The sequence below is a fragment of the Maylandia zebra genome, linkage group LG11, assembly GCF_041146795.1.
Source record: "Maylandia zebra isolate NMK-2024a linkage group LG11, Mzebra_GT3a, whole genome shotgun sequence".
Lineage (NCBI taxonomy): Eukaryota > Metazoa > Chordata > Actinopteri > Cichliformes > Cichlidae > Maylandia > Maylandia zebra.
Window position 1 is genome coordinate 21,008,448 of NC_135177.1, and position 15,420 is coordinate 21,023,867.

Below are 15,420 nucleotides of genomic sequence, written 5' to 3' on the forward strand. Positions count from 1 at the left end.
TTTGTGCTACGTTTATACAAAACATTAAATCTGGTATGACATCCTTTTGATTGGTGGTGGAGGGAGGGAAAGAAAAACCTAACTACATCCACTGCGGCACAATACGGTAAGAAAAAATATAATGTAAGAAGACCCCAGGGATATTTTATAAGCACAGTAAGGGACATCATAATCAATGACCATGGTACCACTCGTACCAGGGAGAGAAGGGGTGCATCTCAATAGGCTGGAGTAGCTCAGTCTCTTTATCTTCAAGCCATGATTTAAAGTTATGCTACCCCTACCAAATATTCTTCTATTTCTTCTTTGTGTTTGTGTGTGTGTGTGTGTGTAGAAGATATGGAGATAAAGCTACTTCAAACAGGTATACAGTTATAACTTGTGCTATACAAATGAGTTACACTTGAGTTGGTCATATTGAGATGCAGCCATGAGGTCAGTGAGACTAAACGAGTATCTCCTGTCAGACAGGCTGAACTGGACTACCCACAGATAAGAACCGCACAACCGGAGTGAGTGAGGGATCTGTTCTGTTTTTCCTTTTAGTTTTTTCCCCTCAAAAAAAACAAAAAAAACAAAACACAAAATAAAATAAAAAATGCAGGGTGATGTAAAGGAATAAAATAAAGGAAAAAAACAACAACACTGCATTTAATTTAGACCAACATTGAGAGTCCAATGTAGCTCAAACATATTTACAACCTCCAAAGAATAAAAGTAAAAACACTTCTATTGATGTCCCAATGCCCCACACACACATTGTCCCTCTTTAGCCCACCCACGTTTTTGATTCAAAATAAAAATTGTGAAAGTGTTATGAAAATATAGGTTAGCCCAACATGGTTGTGTCATGGACTCCACTCTCCTCCTCCCGTTCTTCTTTCTCCTCGTCGTCTCTTTTTTTTTTTTTTTTTCTTCAGTAAGGGTGTTGGGTGTTGCTGTTCTGTCCCACTAGCCTGTCCCAACCCTAACCCCCTCCCTGACCCCGGGGCGTGGCATTGAGTCACAGGAAGGCCGTTAAGGTCACAGCTCGTCACGGTCTCGGCTGAGGATGGTGTAGCGTGTCTCGCTGGGTGCCAGCTTCTGGAACGAGCTCTCTGGAGGACTGCTGGCTGCTTCTCCGCCCGTCTCCTCCTGAGAGAAGAAATCGGATTTGAAACAAATGGTGAAATTTTGCCTGAACTCCCCCGAAAAAAAGCGACTCTACTGCCTCCGGTGACTAACCTGTCCAGGCGTGCTGTCCGTGGGGTCGGGCCCGTGGTGGAACTCTCGGTGAAGCTTACCAGAGTGAAGGTCCAAAACAAACTGTTTCAGTTTGCCAGGGACACTAAAAACACAGAAACACATGTTGGACATCAACCATCTTTTATCCAATTTGAGGTTTGTACAGTTGTTCCTAAAAAAACAAACAAAAATAATCCCTAATACAGCTGAAACAAACCCCACTTATTTAGGAGGCTTGTTACCATAACCTTCAAGGGTTACTCCTAAAGGACTTTCAGGGGGTAAAGAGCTAAAGAGTAAAAGGAAAAATTTAATACGGTGGATCATTTATGCATTCCAACACACAATGTCCGACAATGGAAAAAGAACTGCTTCAACTACAGCGATGATCAGACGTTAATATGAGACGCAGCAGCAGCAGAGGACACCAGTCCCTGCGGACATGTCATCAAGCAGCATTAATCCATATCTACGCCGCCCTGTAAAGTCTCCCTATTAACGACAGGTCATGAGCTGCTGTCATGTCACACAGGCAGCGCTGGTCCCGAGTCACCAGTAACCCAGTGTGCACACGCACATATATGTATGTGTGTGTTATATATATATATATATATATATATATATATATATATATATATATATAAATAAATGTACACTGTGCTAATGCAATTACAAGCCATGTGCCACATGTAGTGGTGATGTGATGTAATTAGGCTGTGGAGGGCTAGTCAGTCCTCGGGGCTTCTGTCTATCTGATCAGACTCTGATTGGGGACGGAGTGGGGGTGCATAATGGTAGGGGCACAATAAATACGATTAAATTAGATTAGACTGGATTAGTTTAGCACTTATTGCACGTGCCAAATCATGTCACATTAGCTCCAGTGTCCTGGCCCATTCATAAAGGACAGATTTGAGGAGGTGTGACATTTCTCTGGTGTCGAGCGGACAGAGGATTATGGTGTGTGTGTGTGTGTGTAACAAAATTTGTCTTATGAAGAGAAGGTCTCATTATGAAATTAACATTATAACAATACAGGTAAATTTTATATAATTTAGCTGATCAGTATCCAACAGTAATTCCTCAAAACATCCAAAAGAATGCTGGTTATGAAACTGATTGAACACGAGAATGATTCAATTGTAAATTACAAAGTAAAGTCCAGTCGTGGACAGGTTTCATTTGTAGCTGGCCATTTGCTTTTTCTTTCTTTTTTTATTATTGTATGAAACAATAATGAGCCTATATTCCTGTTTGTTAAATCTTGGATATACTTGAACAAAGATGAGGTGATATCGCAAACCAAATTAATTTATTAAAATTAAGACAGTTTTCTTATTTATCAACTTAAAACAAGATTGCCTCATATGGGAAGAGTAACGTCGTACTTACTTGAGGTCTTTGAAGTCGGGGAAGACATACATGTGTCTGAATGAGTCTATGGCGATAACGGGACAGTCAGCTGGCGTTTTTTGGATATGGAGCAGAGGATGGCGGAACTTATCGCAGTCCGCATGAAGGAAGTTTATTGACCCTGAGGGAGGAAAAACCAGTAATACCACTTATTGTGAAATATCTAGGAGGGAAGGAATTTACTGACTTGTTGCAATGAATGCACCCTGTTGCAGTACCACGCTCAAATTCAGCAAGCTCTTTAGAAAGAGCCTTTCTTTCACAAATGGCTTTATAAACCCGAGGCAATGGAACTGGCCCGATTCTTGTCAATACAGTATAAAAAGAAAAATGACTTCCCTGACAGATACAAAGTGCACACACTCACCTTTCTCACCGATGAGCTGGCGAGCCACTTCATGCTGGAACTTCTCTAAGCTCTCTGTGTCTTCTTTAAGATGGAACAAGATGAGGAAAGGGATTCCTTCTTCAGTCAGCTCCTGGAAAACACACAGTCAAAAACAGATGGAGTCAGAACCTTTTAAGGCCTCAGCAGTTCCACACAGACTCCACAACAACCCTCCTGTTTTTTGAATGTAAATATATACTTACATCTAGAAGATAAAAACTAAGCAAAAGCAGGTAACAAACCTCTCCATTTTCAAAGGTGATCTCCCTAACCAGAGGCACACACTTGTCCTGGGCCCAGGCGTAGGTCAGGTCAAAGTTGGTGAGGGAGCCGAGGTAAACCATGTCAGGAATGCCCTCGCCCATAGGTTTGTAGACCACATTGTCTCCACTGAAGCGCTCGGACCTAGACACCTCACTAGGACAGTCAATTTAAGGATATAAACATGAAAGGAAGAATAACGCTGAAACCGTGGACCATCGGTGGATCTAGTTGGTGTCTGTGTCTCACCCGAAAGCGGCCAAGAATGTGCAGTCATCTCGAAGGATGTTGGCAACTTTCTGAAATGTTCGATAGTTGTCAGAGTCCTTGTTTTCAAAGAAACCAACGATGTTTCTCTTGCTCCTCTGTTAACCCCCCCCACACACAAAAAAAAGTGTGTATAATTAAATGATATTCATTTTTAAAAGGGGAAACTTGCACATTAACAGAAACTTCCACCTACATCCACAGAATTAATCTCCTCCACTGAGGGCAGCTCTTTCACTGGGTCGACCTGCTGCTGGCGGATGAAGTCAGCGATGGCCGTCACTGACCTCTGACCCCTGTACTCCCTCTTCATCATCATCCCATTGCGGAACAGCTTCAGTGTTGGATACTTGGTGATGCGGTAGCGCTGAGCTATGTCCGCTGCGCTCAGGCAGAGGGGGAGAGGAAGTTAAGCAAAGAAAGAAATCAATTGATGAAGAGTGAGAAGAAGAGTAAAAACACATGGGGATGGGTGGATGGGGAGCGGCGCGGCGACGGAGACAGCAGTTAAACCTCAGTCTGAAAACAGTGCCTTCAGTCAGCTCTGAGCTCTGATCTCCCACATGAAAGCAGCCCCCCCACCAAGAGTAAATATTCTCTCTGCACACAGTGTGTGTGTGTGTGTGTGTGTGTGTGTGTGTGTGTGTGTGGGGCAGGTGTCAATCTCCCAGCAGGCGGTCTCTAAGCCTTCGGTCTTCACAGGAAGCAGCAGTTTTGTCATTAGCCTTCAAACAGTTTGCAGGTCATCAATAATTCCCTTTAATTTGCTTTATCTCAAAAGGCTGAGGCCGGTGGTTTATGTGGCTGTGCTTTGGTGTGTCGGGCATCTATGTGTACATATGTGCATCAAGTATAGTAAAAGTATAAGAGCGCGCGTGTGAGTGTGTGCGCGCCTTTTTGTTTCCTGTATACAGAATGATGCCGTTAAGAGTTTGAGGTATTAGATCACCAAAAACACGAACCAGTTGGCTCCATTTTCATAATACAGGTACAAACAAATCATCAGCAAATGTCAGTGTCAGAAAGGAAAATTATAAGTATTACTCACAATGCTGGTCACAGTCGACGCGAGCAAACACCACCTGCTTTGTATCAGGGAACTCCTCCCTCACTATGTTAGATGCCTCCTCAAAAATTGGATGGAGCATTTGACTGAATCTACACCTGTGGGATGATCAGGAAAGTGTTTTCTTTATTCCCACTTTAACTGTAGGAATTTCCTACATTACAACAGAAAGCAGTGCATAAAAACCCTTTACAAATGAATAAGGAAAATGTGGAACTTTAGCAAAACACTGGCATTATAATGAGGTGGTCCAATGACACAGAGAGAAACAACACACTTACCAGTCTGCGTAAAAATTCACTAATGCCACCCCAGCATTATCTGCAAGGAAACAAACAGGGAAGAAATGTAAGCCTCTATGTATTACTTGCTCTAATGAAAGTATGTGCAGCTAGTAAAATTAATTAAGAAACCAAATTAAATGTGAACCCCGTCATTTTTCTGTGACTGATGGAAGAAAACAAAACAAAACAAGAAAGCAGTTAGAGAACAATTTAGCCACAGGAAAATGAAATGCTGCTTAATGAAAAGTGGATGAGCCGAGGAATATCAAACAACGGCCATAACAGTGGCGAGCTGCTTATTTCCAGGTCATCTGAGTATTGTAGCAAACACATCTAGAGATTTTGGGAAAGACGTGACTGTGCGACACTACAAAACGTGTTGACAGTAAGATGACACAAAAAACAAAACACAGATTTAAGATGCAAAACCAACAATCAAGATCTTCCTTTGCTACCAATTTAATAAATAAAGAAATATACTTATTTACTTTATTGTCGACACTTAAATGACTAGAGACTGTTTGAACTTGTGTAGATTTGAGGATGTTATCATCGTTCTCTAAAATATTTTTCCCTTTTATATAAATGTTTGCTTTAGGACAAATGTGAAGAATAAAGCGTGACGTCTTACTTAGGACGTCGTCAATGTTGTTCGAGTCCAGGCTGACGATTTCTGCCTGTCCGGGAGTAGAGAGGCCCATCACCTACAGACACACATGGAATGGACGGATTAGCAGTTACAACTTAAAACACACATGCCGAGTAAGACCGCTACATCTCCATCTGTGTTATGACTGGGGAAGGACATAGATCAGATTTTATTGATGTGATAGCTCAGTTTGCTTACTGATCAATTATCTGCATGAAAAATAAGCAGAAAAAAGGCTATGAAGTGACTCATGTGTGCAAGAGATCTGCAACCACATCAATAATAAAAAAAATTAATTTATTTTATTGCTCCTATTCTGCCATTGTTTTACTAAGTGTTTTATCCTATTGTGAAGTGTCCTTGGGTGACTTGAAAGGCGCTCATAAATAAAATTTATTATTATTATTAATAATAATACAGCTTACGATAAAATGTGATTTAAAACAAAAAAATAAAATAAAATAAAAACCACAATGATAATTTTGGAGCTGTTTTCTGTGATCTGGAAGCGCAACTGGAATTGATTTTCAATTCTCATCCTTAATAAGGATGAGTTGAACACTCCTTCCTTAAAACGTAGCACACCACAGTGCTGCTTCACACAATTTTACACCTGAAATCGCCGACAACCAACAGGTTAAATTTAGGGCCACACACAGAAAACCTGGGTCGTTTTGGAGAGCGGTTGAGCCAAGCCAATCAGCTAAAATGTACTTTTGGCTCATGGCTGCCAAAGCAAATATGCATGGCACCATGTTGTTAAGTTCCCAGATGACTAAGTGACAGTGTTTTTTTTATGACCCTGTAGTTGGAGAATTCACAGTAAGGTGTAACGTGTCCATTTGAAAATGAAGGGATGGTTGTGGATTTCAGAACTAAGACTAGAACCATCTCTCCTGTGGCGATAAATGATCAAGACTAATCAGCTTAAATATCTTCTTATAATAAAACACGAAAACAATACAGAGGGGAAGATCAGAGTCAGAATCAGTTTTATTGGCCAATTATGTGTAGACACACAAGGAACTGAGTGCTGGTTACTTCTCTGCTCTCAATGTACGTAACACAATTGCAATAAAATTGCAGGTATGACCTTGAATGACTTTCCTATGATTGCTGAAGAAGAACCAGCCAGTCCTTGATGACCATCCTCCGTCTATGATGTTCAAGGTGCTACCATCTGGCTCCAGATGCGATATGCCAACATGTGGGACAAAAATTAAAAACTCATCTCTCCCAGGTCTCTCTCTCGCCTAGTGTTGGATTTTTAAATCTTTGTGGCATTTTTATGTTGTGTTTATAGTTTATTAATAACTGTGTGTTTGGTGATTTCTGCTGACTGTACAACAAATTGTCTCCAGGTGGAAGTAAAGATAAAAGTAGAGCTTCATGACAGTGGATCCTTTACCAAAAACTTTCCCAGTGTGCCCCAAGAAAACTGAGCGTGAGTGTCATCTTTCCACTGTTTCTTGTTCCTGGGACTGCCCAGAATTCTTCCCTGCAATTCCTGGTACTGAGCTAAATATACAGTGCACACTCCTACTGTTGCCCTGCTTTGTTTGCAGAGCTCTCAAGATTTTTCCACATATGAAATCTGGAAAATGTCGGGTGAATTACGTGAGGATATCATCTGGAGTTGCCCATTCTCACAGGTAGCACATAATATGTACTTCATGTAATTCTCGTCCTTTTTACAGGAAATTTCTCTCCACTCAGTTTATGCTTGTGAGCTGCCCGGAGTAAAGCGCAGAAGACACATTACGACCACTCGTTAGCTGTGAATTACCTGGATTATCATTCTTGGCACAAATCAGCGCAACCAGACATCGCAGAGAGCATGCACTGGGGAGATCACATGTGTCGCTGTTGTGTAATGTCTAGGAAAATGGGAGGTATCAAGTGCAAGCTTCAAAGTGGCCTTGGATTTCTGAGTAAAATATTTATTTTCCCAGGATTTTTTGTTAATTCACTAAGGTTTATATGGAACACAGTATACAGGAAAAGCACTATTTTTCTTTTTTGTCCACACTGTCCAAAATGCACTATAATGGTGGAATGTAGACGTAATAAAGATCTTTGAACATTGAACCATTACACTGAGATGGGTTTTTATTGTGTTTATTTATTTTATACGAGTCGCTTCCGAGATTAAGCCTCAAAACACTCAGCCTTTTTAGGTTTTTTTTTTTTTTTTTTTTAATTTTATTTTTATGGTTCAAAGGTGTGAAAATAAGTGTCATAACTTTCTTTCTTTGCCTTGAGCCCTCAAAATATTAGCCAATTCTTAATGTTTTATTCATCACTCAAAGGTGTTCATTGCAAACAATTATTTTGTACGTTTTTGTACAAACATCCTTTTGTCGTCAAATATTTGACAACGCTTAGAAGAAAACACGGGTTGGAACTACAACATGTGCATAACCGGATTACAGCGATATTCCAGGTCTCACATTCTGCAGGGTGCAGAACAGGTGAGACCAGGTTTCTGAGATACAAGTACAATCGAGGTTTCCTATTCACACCCTGCGGGTTTCTAGATTACTTTGTGATAAATGTCAAAGCATTTAAAATGTACAGGAGCACTGACACATGGGAAATTTTACTTTTACTTTGTGGAAAATGGCGAGAGGAACTACAAACACACAGATGCAAATATAAAAGGAAACTGTAGCTAGAATAAACTGTTACTAAATGAGCCTATTTTTAATCATGCAAATGTTACGACAGAAGACAAAACTTTCCTCTTTTACCAATTATTTCATCAAGGCTGTCAGATATTACTCGTGGATCTCCATGCCAGAGCCACTGTAGTCAAAACGTAACATTACAACACACCATCTAGTTATCTGTTGTTATCTTTGCTGACTTAAGATCCTCTTTAAACAGGATACGTGAAGGTCGGCCAGTTCTGAGGAAGTCGACAAACTTGTAAAGAGTGACACAGCTCAAGTGGCCTTAACGTTTGCTCGCACACAAGCCGTCACTGCCTTTTACTTTAAATAAATAATGATTAAAGAAACAAAACAAAACAAACAAAAAAAGACTATCCTACAAAATTAGGGCCGCAAACAACCAATTTCTTCTGTCATTAAATCACATGTTCATCAGGCCTAAATGAAAAAAAAAAAATGCTAACACAATATAGTTTTAATTTGATAATTTTAAGTAAGGAAACAATTTCTCACATTTGAGAAGTTGTGACGTGCAATTTTTCAGTGTTTAACCTATTTTTGTTAATCGGCCCTTATTTATCACAGCAATTCCGCACACAGAGGCAGGCAGATCAGGTGAGGTACCATCCCTTCACGGACACCATCCATCTTGCTTCATATGTGTTAATTAAATTGATTTTAAACTACTTTAAACAACATGTAAATGTGGCACTGGTCTCACTTTTTGGGGGGGGATCGGCCTTGGATGTTTCAGCCATGTCTCAAATAATATTAAGCTAAATACACCTCATGGACAAAAGTGCTGGGCCATACCTCTTAATCAGTCCCATTGCCACAGGTTTATAAAGCTCAGGTGCCTAGTCATGCACGCTTCCTTTAAACATTTGATAAGAGTGGGTTGTTCTAAAGAGATCACTGAAATTTCTTCCCTCCTGGAAATTCCAGATCACTTGTAAATGGTATTATTTCAAAGTGAAAGTGCTTATGAACCAAAGAAACTCAGCTACAACATTGTGCCAAGCTCCAGAGCAATGTCACAGAGTGTGCAAAAGTCACCAGTGTTTTGCTGAATCACTAACTGCAGAGCTCCAGACATCTTCTGGCATCATCATCAGCACAGAAACTAAGCACCATGAGCTTCATGGTACAGGTTTCCATAGCCAAACAGCTCCTGCAGGCTTAATATGATGTAGCCCAGTATTTTTTATATATAAGTGACACAAGTGTTAATGATGTTGACATTTCCTCAACAGGGTCAATAAACTTTCTTCACATGGACTAAAGTAAGTTCCGCCATCCTCTGCTCAGTATCCAGAAAACTCCAGCTGACTGTCCCGTCATGGCCATAGACTCATTCAGACACATTTATGTCTTCCCTGACTTCAAAGACCTCACGCTTTCATTTAAGCTGACCTTGCTTTAAACTGATAAATGTCAAAACTGTGTCTTCATGTCAGTAATTTACTTTGTGACATCATTATGTCATCATCTTTGTTGAAATATATTCCAGATTTTAAAAAATAATAATAAAAAAAAATACAGGTTCGTTTTTGACTTTCTTGTGTATGTGACTAGTTTTCCATTACCTATGGCCCACCTCCCTTCCGCCTCCCAAAAGGAATCACTCACTATTAACACCAGTTTCCTTATATTTTATGGAGTTCTACTTAATTATGTTAATTTACCCAATATTTAGCTATATGTCTGGATCATAAAACTCGGCACCTCATCCGTTTGGTCTCCATCTATCTATTGCTTATATGTAACTAAGCTTTCATGCTACCCAGCTGTTTTCCTTTTTAATTCAAATTGTAATGTTTTTATTTATTTGAAATTAGCACAATGAATCCTTTTGTTGACCGATTAAACTACAGCAGCACCAAAGTATCAGCTCACATCATCAAAAACGGTAACGACTTCCTCAAAGAAGGCACCGCACCAGATTGATATTCGATATCACGGTGGTCTGAAGCTCGCACACAAGTTTTAAGTTTTCACTTCAGGGCACACTGCTCTCTGGCTAGTTCCGGGTTGTCAGCCAATGAGAATGAGCCACAACAGAGGAATTCACCAACCGGCGAGCTTCATTCAGAGACACATACAGAAACACGAATAGTCCCACATTAACTTCAGCGTCAATACAGGAGCTAATATTAAAGAAGGTCAAACGCAGCAAACCTTCATAAATCTCTTAAATTAACAATGCTAGCAACTAGAAGTTATCTAACTGCTGTCAATGTGTGGTAGCGCCTAATGCTAGCTTGATGCACTCCTACACCTTAACAAAGTTACCTGCACTCAAACTCTAGCTTTTAACGATTATAGCTACTGCAACTCAAACACATACTGTAAATTACAGCTAGTTCTAACAGTGATGTTCAACACTACCGGCTACACTGCAGCCGGATAACTTGACTAGTTTTGAGGGTTGCAGGAGGAAACACAGCCAGAAGGCCTCCTGTGAACCTGCTAAACATCTGCAACACTAACAGCGTACATACTGGTCAACTCAGTCACTTCATAAGCCACGTCCCATGCCAGTAGAGGCTCGTCGCTTAGCTAGCAGCTAACTAACCAGCGGCAATTACTTAGCTAAGCTTAGCTATGGAAGCTACCAACAGCCTGCGGTTACCGTGCACAGTCCACGGCTTTCATTTGAATACATACCAGCAGTACAGCCGTGACAAAGCGGACATCCACAGAGGGAGGTAGTGCTAACAGTTTCATTGTATGGTGCATTTATTGGAGGTGGTGGTGTTAAGTCTTCCCAGTATGTCTCGACGCCGCTCTTCTCACTGCAGCAGGAAGCCGACGGCGAACCAATCTCACGGTGACCACGGAAGCGTGAGCGACACTTCCTGGTAGTTGCTAGGCTTTGTGGATACTGTAGTTTTTCTGGTACCTTCAAGCGGCTCACTTGAATGAAGAGAAAACTCAAATTATGGCGAGTTGTTGTTTTACGATACTAACGGGAGTTGTAGTATTTTGTCAACACAGACAGTGGCGATTCAACGGGACGTCTTGGAAGAAAACTTTTCAAAGATTTTCATCCTCGCCGAAAGAAAACCAAACGGTAAATATGACGACGACGAAGAGGAGTGAAGGGAGCACTTTGTTAAAATGCTATGGCACGAGTGTTTTACTGAGCGGATCCATTGCCAAACACAGTTTTTTTCCTCTGGACTTTTTCAGTGCGATTATGAATAACTGATTTCTCTGAACACGATGGAGTTGCATCATTATGCTTGAGTTTTTTGCAATACTCCTTTGTTCACCGTCTAGCTATGTGCTTTATGTTTTCCAGCTAAAACAAACTTGGTTGCACAAATCTTTTTTAAATATTTAGATACCTACTTTGATTCACAACTCTCCAAAACCTCTGCAAATGTTCTCCATAAAGAACAAGAAGGAGGAAAAAAGACCGTTTGTGGTTAATTGCTGGTTTTTAAATCACTGTTTAACAACTCAGAGCTATAACTATTATAAACAATCTGTTACTCTGAGACATGTCTCCCCTGCCTGTAATCAGTACAGTGTTATGCTGGCAGTTATTTGTTTGAACAGGTGGGCTGATCTCAGTATGTGAGCGAGCCTCTTTCTCTGCCCTGGCAGGAGTCAGGATCAGGACAGGTAGGGGACCTGGATGCACATTCACACCCACTGAGGATGCTCTGAACTGGGAAACATCTGCTGAAGTGTCCCCCTTAACGCAGATATGGTAAGACTCCGGTGCACTTAGTGCAGTTAACCAGGTCTAATTTGATGTATAAATCCCTGAAGTTTATTTTTCTATTGGTAATGTCTTTAGTGTCTCAGCTGAACTCCCGGTCTTTAAATCTCTCTCTAGAGTCAAGACCGTGTGTAACAAAGCTAATTGTGTGTGTGTGCAGCAGCAACCTAATTGTTAAGGAGATTAAGCTGGAATGTTGAATTGAATCCCAGCATTAATATTTTATGGGCTAAAGCTGTCCATAGGGGGCTCACAGTGTGCGAGCAACTCGCAGATGGAGTGGGGAGGATTTCTCAGTGATAAAGAGAGGGAGGAGCTCCATATCCTTTGGGTGTCAGTGCACATTTTATGTATATATATGTAGTTATGAGGTATGAAAAATCCTTTGATAAACTGTCTTTACTGTGTTTGCTCATAGATGATTAATAATGTGAATTAAAGTTGGATCAAAGTTTTGAAGAGCAAACAACTTTTACTGTTATTTTAATTTAGCAAAAATATTATATGTTATTTATATAAAATTACTCATTGAGAAGAGGTAATGATGTAAAAGTTGAATATTGGTCAATTAACTAAATACTACTGAACAGAAGGACATAGGAAAAATGAATATATTGTGGAGGTATGTATGGTGGTCCGCCACAATATATAAATAATTTGGGTGTTGCAACTACTTATTTTTGTGAAAAACTTTGCTGTTGAACTTTAATTATGTTTTGCATACAGTCACAAAAAAGAAAGTATACCCTCTCTCATTTCTAGAGTTGTACATATCAGAACATAAAAAAATCATAATCAACACCAGATATGTTAAACTGTCATTATTTATTTAACAAAAACTAAGCCAAAAAGCAGAATCTGTGTGTGGAGAAGTAAGTACACAGTAAGTAAAGTATTGTTTCCATAGGAGTTAAGAGGTTGATTAGCATCCAGGTGCTGCTAATCAAATCCACTTGTTTTACTCATCATCGGTAATGGTGAGCACCTTTATAAAAGCAGATGTTTTGGCGGCTTGCTGGGAAGGCTTATAAAGCCATTTCAAAACATTTTCAAGTTCCTCATTCTACCATGAGGAAGATTATTCACAAGTGGAAAGCATTCAAGGTAGTTGCCAATCTTTCCAGGATTGGACGTCCCAGGAAATTCACCCAAGGTCAGACTGTGCAATGCTCAATGAAACTGCAAAAGACCCAAGAGGTGCATCTGAGAATCTCCAGGCCTCAGTTTGCATGTTAAATGTTAACGTTCATGACAGAAAGACTGAAGAAAAAACTGAGCTACTACACAGCTTAGGTTTACAAAGCTGCATCTGAACAGACCACAAGACTTCTGGAACAATGTGCTTGACATACAGCAAGACCAAAGTGGAGATGTTTGACCATAATGTACAATGAAAACCAAATACAGCACATCAGCACAAACACCTCATACCAACTGTCAAGCTCGGTGGTGAAAAGGTGATGATTTGGTTTTGTTTTGCAGCCACAGGACCTGGGGACTTTGCACTCATTGAGTTGACCGTGAACTCCTCTGTATATAGGCCATCCTTTTGACAAAACTGGGTCATGCAACAGAAAATTAATCCCAATCACACCGAATCTACAACAGAATGACTGAAAAGAAAAAGAATGAGGTGTTGCAATAACCAAGTTTAAGTCCAGGCTTCAGCCTGATTCAAATGCTGTGATGAGATATTAAATGAGCTGTACATAAACAAATGCCTACGAACCTCAATGAACTGAAGCAACACTGTAAAGAAGAGTAGGTCGAAATTCCTCGACAACGATGTGAGAGACAGATGAAGTCACACAGAAAATGACTGCTTCAGGTTGGTTTTAACGGGGGTTCAGTAAGCTATTGAATGACTGTGTGTACTTCACACATTGCTTCTGTGTTTTGGCTTAGTTTTTGTTAAATAATGTCATGGTGTCATGTGCTGTTGTTCATCTCAGCTTGCTGTGATGTTGTGAGGCATGGAAAATAAGGGTACGAGATGACTAATAACATACAGCGTGTCAGGGTGTTTCCAGGCTCAAAGTGGGAATGCTCCACATTGTCTTAACAGAAGTCTGCATTTCTTAAAAATATATATATGTATATATATAGCTTTGTAAATGATCTCACCGTTTTTTCCTCTTTTTTAAAAAAAAAAAAAGGTTCAATCTTAAGTATTTTTATAACAGTTCTGGTGAATGTCCTTTGGTGGAAAGACCTAACCCTCATTTTCTGGGTGCCAAAATTTTTTACATGCAGGGAAACCCCAGTGAACATGTTAACCCTTTTCAGCGTCCTCATCTGACAATGTAATTTGTCGTCACACTAGCTGCAGAGTAATGCAGCACACTCTCACACCGATCTGATTTCCTCTGTCCATCTGCTTTCTGTTTTGCCCTCGCCTCCCTTTTCTGCTTTCTCCATCTTTTTTCCATTTCGCATTGCTCCCATTGATTTTTTTGTTTGTTTTTCCAGCTGATTATGTCCCTCTACTCTGATTCGCCGGTGGGCACATTGCTCTCTGCACTTTAATTGGACATTTAATTAGATCACAGTTTTAGTCCAATTAGACTCAGAGGTGTGGGGAAAAGAGGATGGTGGGGAGAAGAGGAAAAAGTCCCCAAGCTGGTGTCTCTGCCCTCCCTACACTGCCTTCTCATTCTCTCCTCTATCTTTTTTCTTCATCTCTCTATTTCTGTCTGCCTTGCTGTCTCTCTGCCCTCCCTCCTGAGGGTGGCTCATTAGTGATATAATGGGATGACACAAAACACACAGCTCCTCTAACTCTCAGAGTGTCTCAAGCAGTGGCTGAACTACAGAGACAAGGTTATGGGGACTCTGCTGGTAGTGTTAGAGAACTTGTCTGTTGTTGTTTTTTTTGTTATTGTTGTTGTTTCATCCCTTCTTCTTCTTCTTCTTCTCTTTGAAGCTAAAAAGAGGCTAAGTGAAAATGTTGACAGTCTGCCACTCAAGACAGAATTGATCAGCCCACAAATGTGCACACACACACACACACACAACAAACCAATCACAAGCTGGGCAGAACCCTATCGACTTAGTGTGATATCACAACACCTAATGACACTAAGATAAGCTTCACTAGCAGCAGTCAAATTCAGGGCTGCACCAGTTCCCGCCCTCTTTCTCCCCCTTTTGTTGTCGTAGTCTTTGCACGGAGCATAACAACACTGTTTCCCAGTGGATGAAAACACATGGGCGAATGTAAACACGCACAAAAATACACCCTGATGTATGCAGATATGCACGCACTTAGGCTCAGGTGTAAGTTCTCAGAGGGCACAAGCCAATCTCTGTGTCCCTTAAGCAGTTGTGCGCACACACACACATTCTGTGCTTTCTGAGTATCTCAGGAGGAAGATAGAGAGCCAGGCTCTAATGTGCCTCTGCCCACACACACGCCTTTCCATCCTACACTTCATATCTGCATCACTAATCTCTATACATATACCAT

The 15,420-nt window shown here is 40.5% G+C and overlaps 2 protein-coding genes across 2 annotated transcripts in view; one reads left to right on the forward strand and one right to left on the reverse strand.

Annotated features, from left to right (window-relative positions):
• Positions 1 to 629: 629 nt before the first annotated feature.
• On the reverse strand, positions 630 to 11,056 carry erp44 (endoplasmic reticulum protein 44). The gene is made up of 11 exons (XM_004541385.4): positions 10,892 to 11,056; positions 5,535 to 5,607; positions 4,901 to 4,940; positions 4,602 to 4,717; positions 3,750 to 3,934; positions 3,536 to 3,651; positions 3,268 to 3,442; positions 3,005 to 3,116; positions 2,617 to 2,758; positions 1,225 to 1,327; positions 630 to 1,134 (listed from the first exon to the last, which is right to left on the reverse strand). Exons 1-11 carry the CDS (start codon positions 10,961 to 10,963, stop codon positions 1,024 to 1,026), a joined length of 1,245 nt encoding a protein of 414 aa, XP_004541442.1. The 5' UTR covers positions 10,964 to 11,056; the 3' UTR covers positions 630 to 1,023.
• Positions 11,057 to 11,110: 54 nt separating this feature from the next.
• Positions 11,111 to 15,420, forward strand: part of invs (inversin) — a 41,560-nt gene continuing 37,250 nt past the window's right edge. The window contains exons 1-2 of the mRNA XM_004541380.5: positions 11,111 to 11,297; positions 11,837 to 11,942. Of these exons, the coding sequence (XP_004541437.1) occupies positions 11,940 to 11,942 (3 nt within the window). The 5' untranslated portion in view covers positions 11,111 to 11,297; positions 11,837 to 11,939. The remainder of the gene's footprint in view (positions 11,298 to 11,836; positions 11,943 to 15,420) is intronic.

Excerpts from the sequence above, each read along its gene's own strand:
- erp44 (XM_004541385.4), bottom strand. The coding sequence starts at position 10,963 with ATGCACCATACAATGAAACTGTTAGCACTACCTCCCTCTGTGGATGTC. Across the intron at positions 4,941-5,534 it reads CAACATTGACGACGTCCTAA|ATAATGCTGGGGTGGCATTA; the intron begins GTAAGACGTCAC and ends GTTTCCTTGCAG. Across the intron at positions 1,328-2,616 it reads CCCGACTTCAAAGACCTCAA|TGTCCCTGGCAAACTGAAAC; the intron begins GTAAGTACGACG and ends CTGTGTTTTTAG.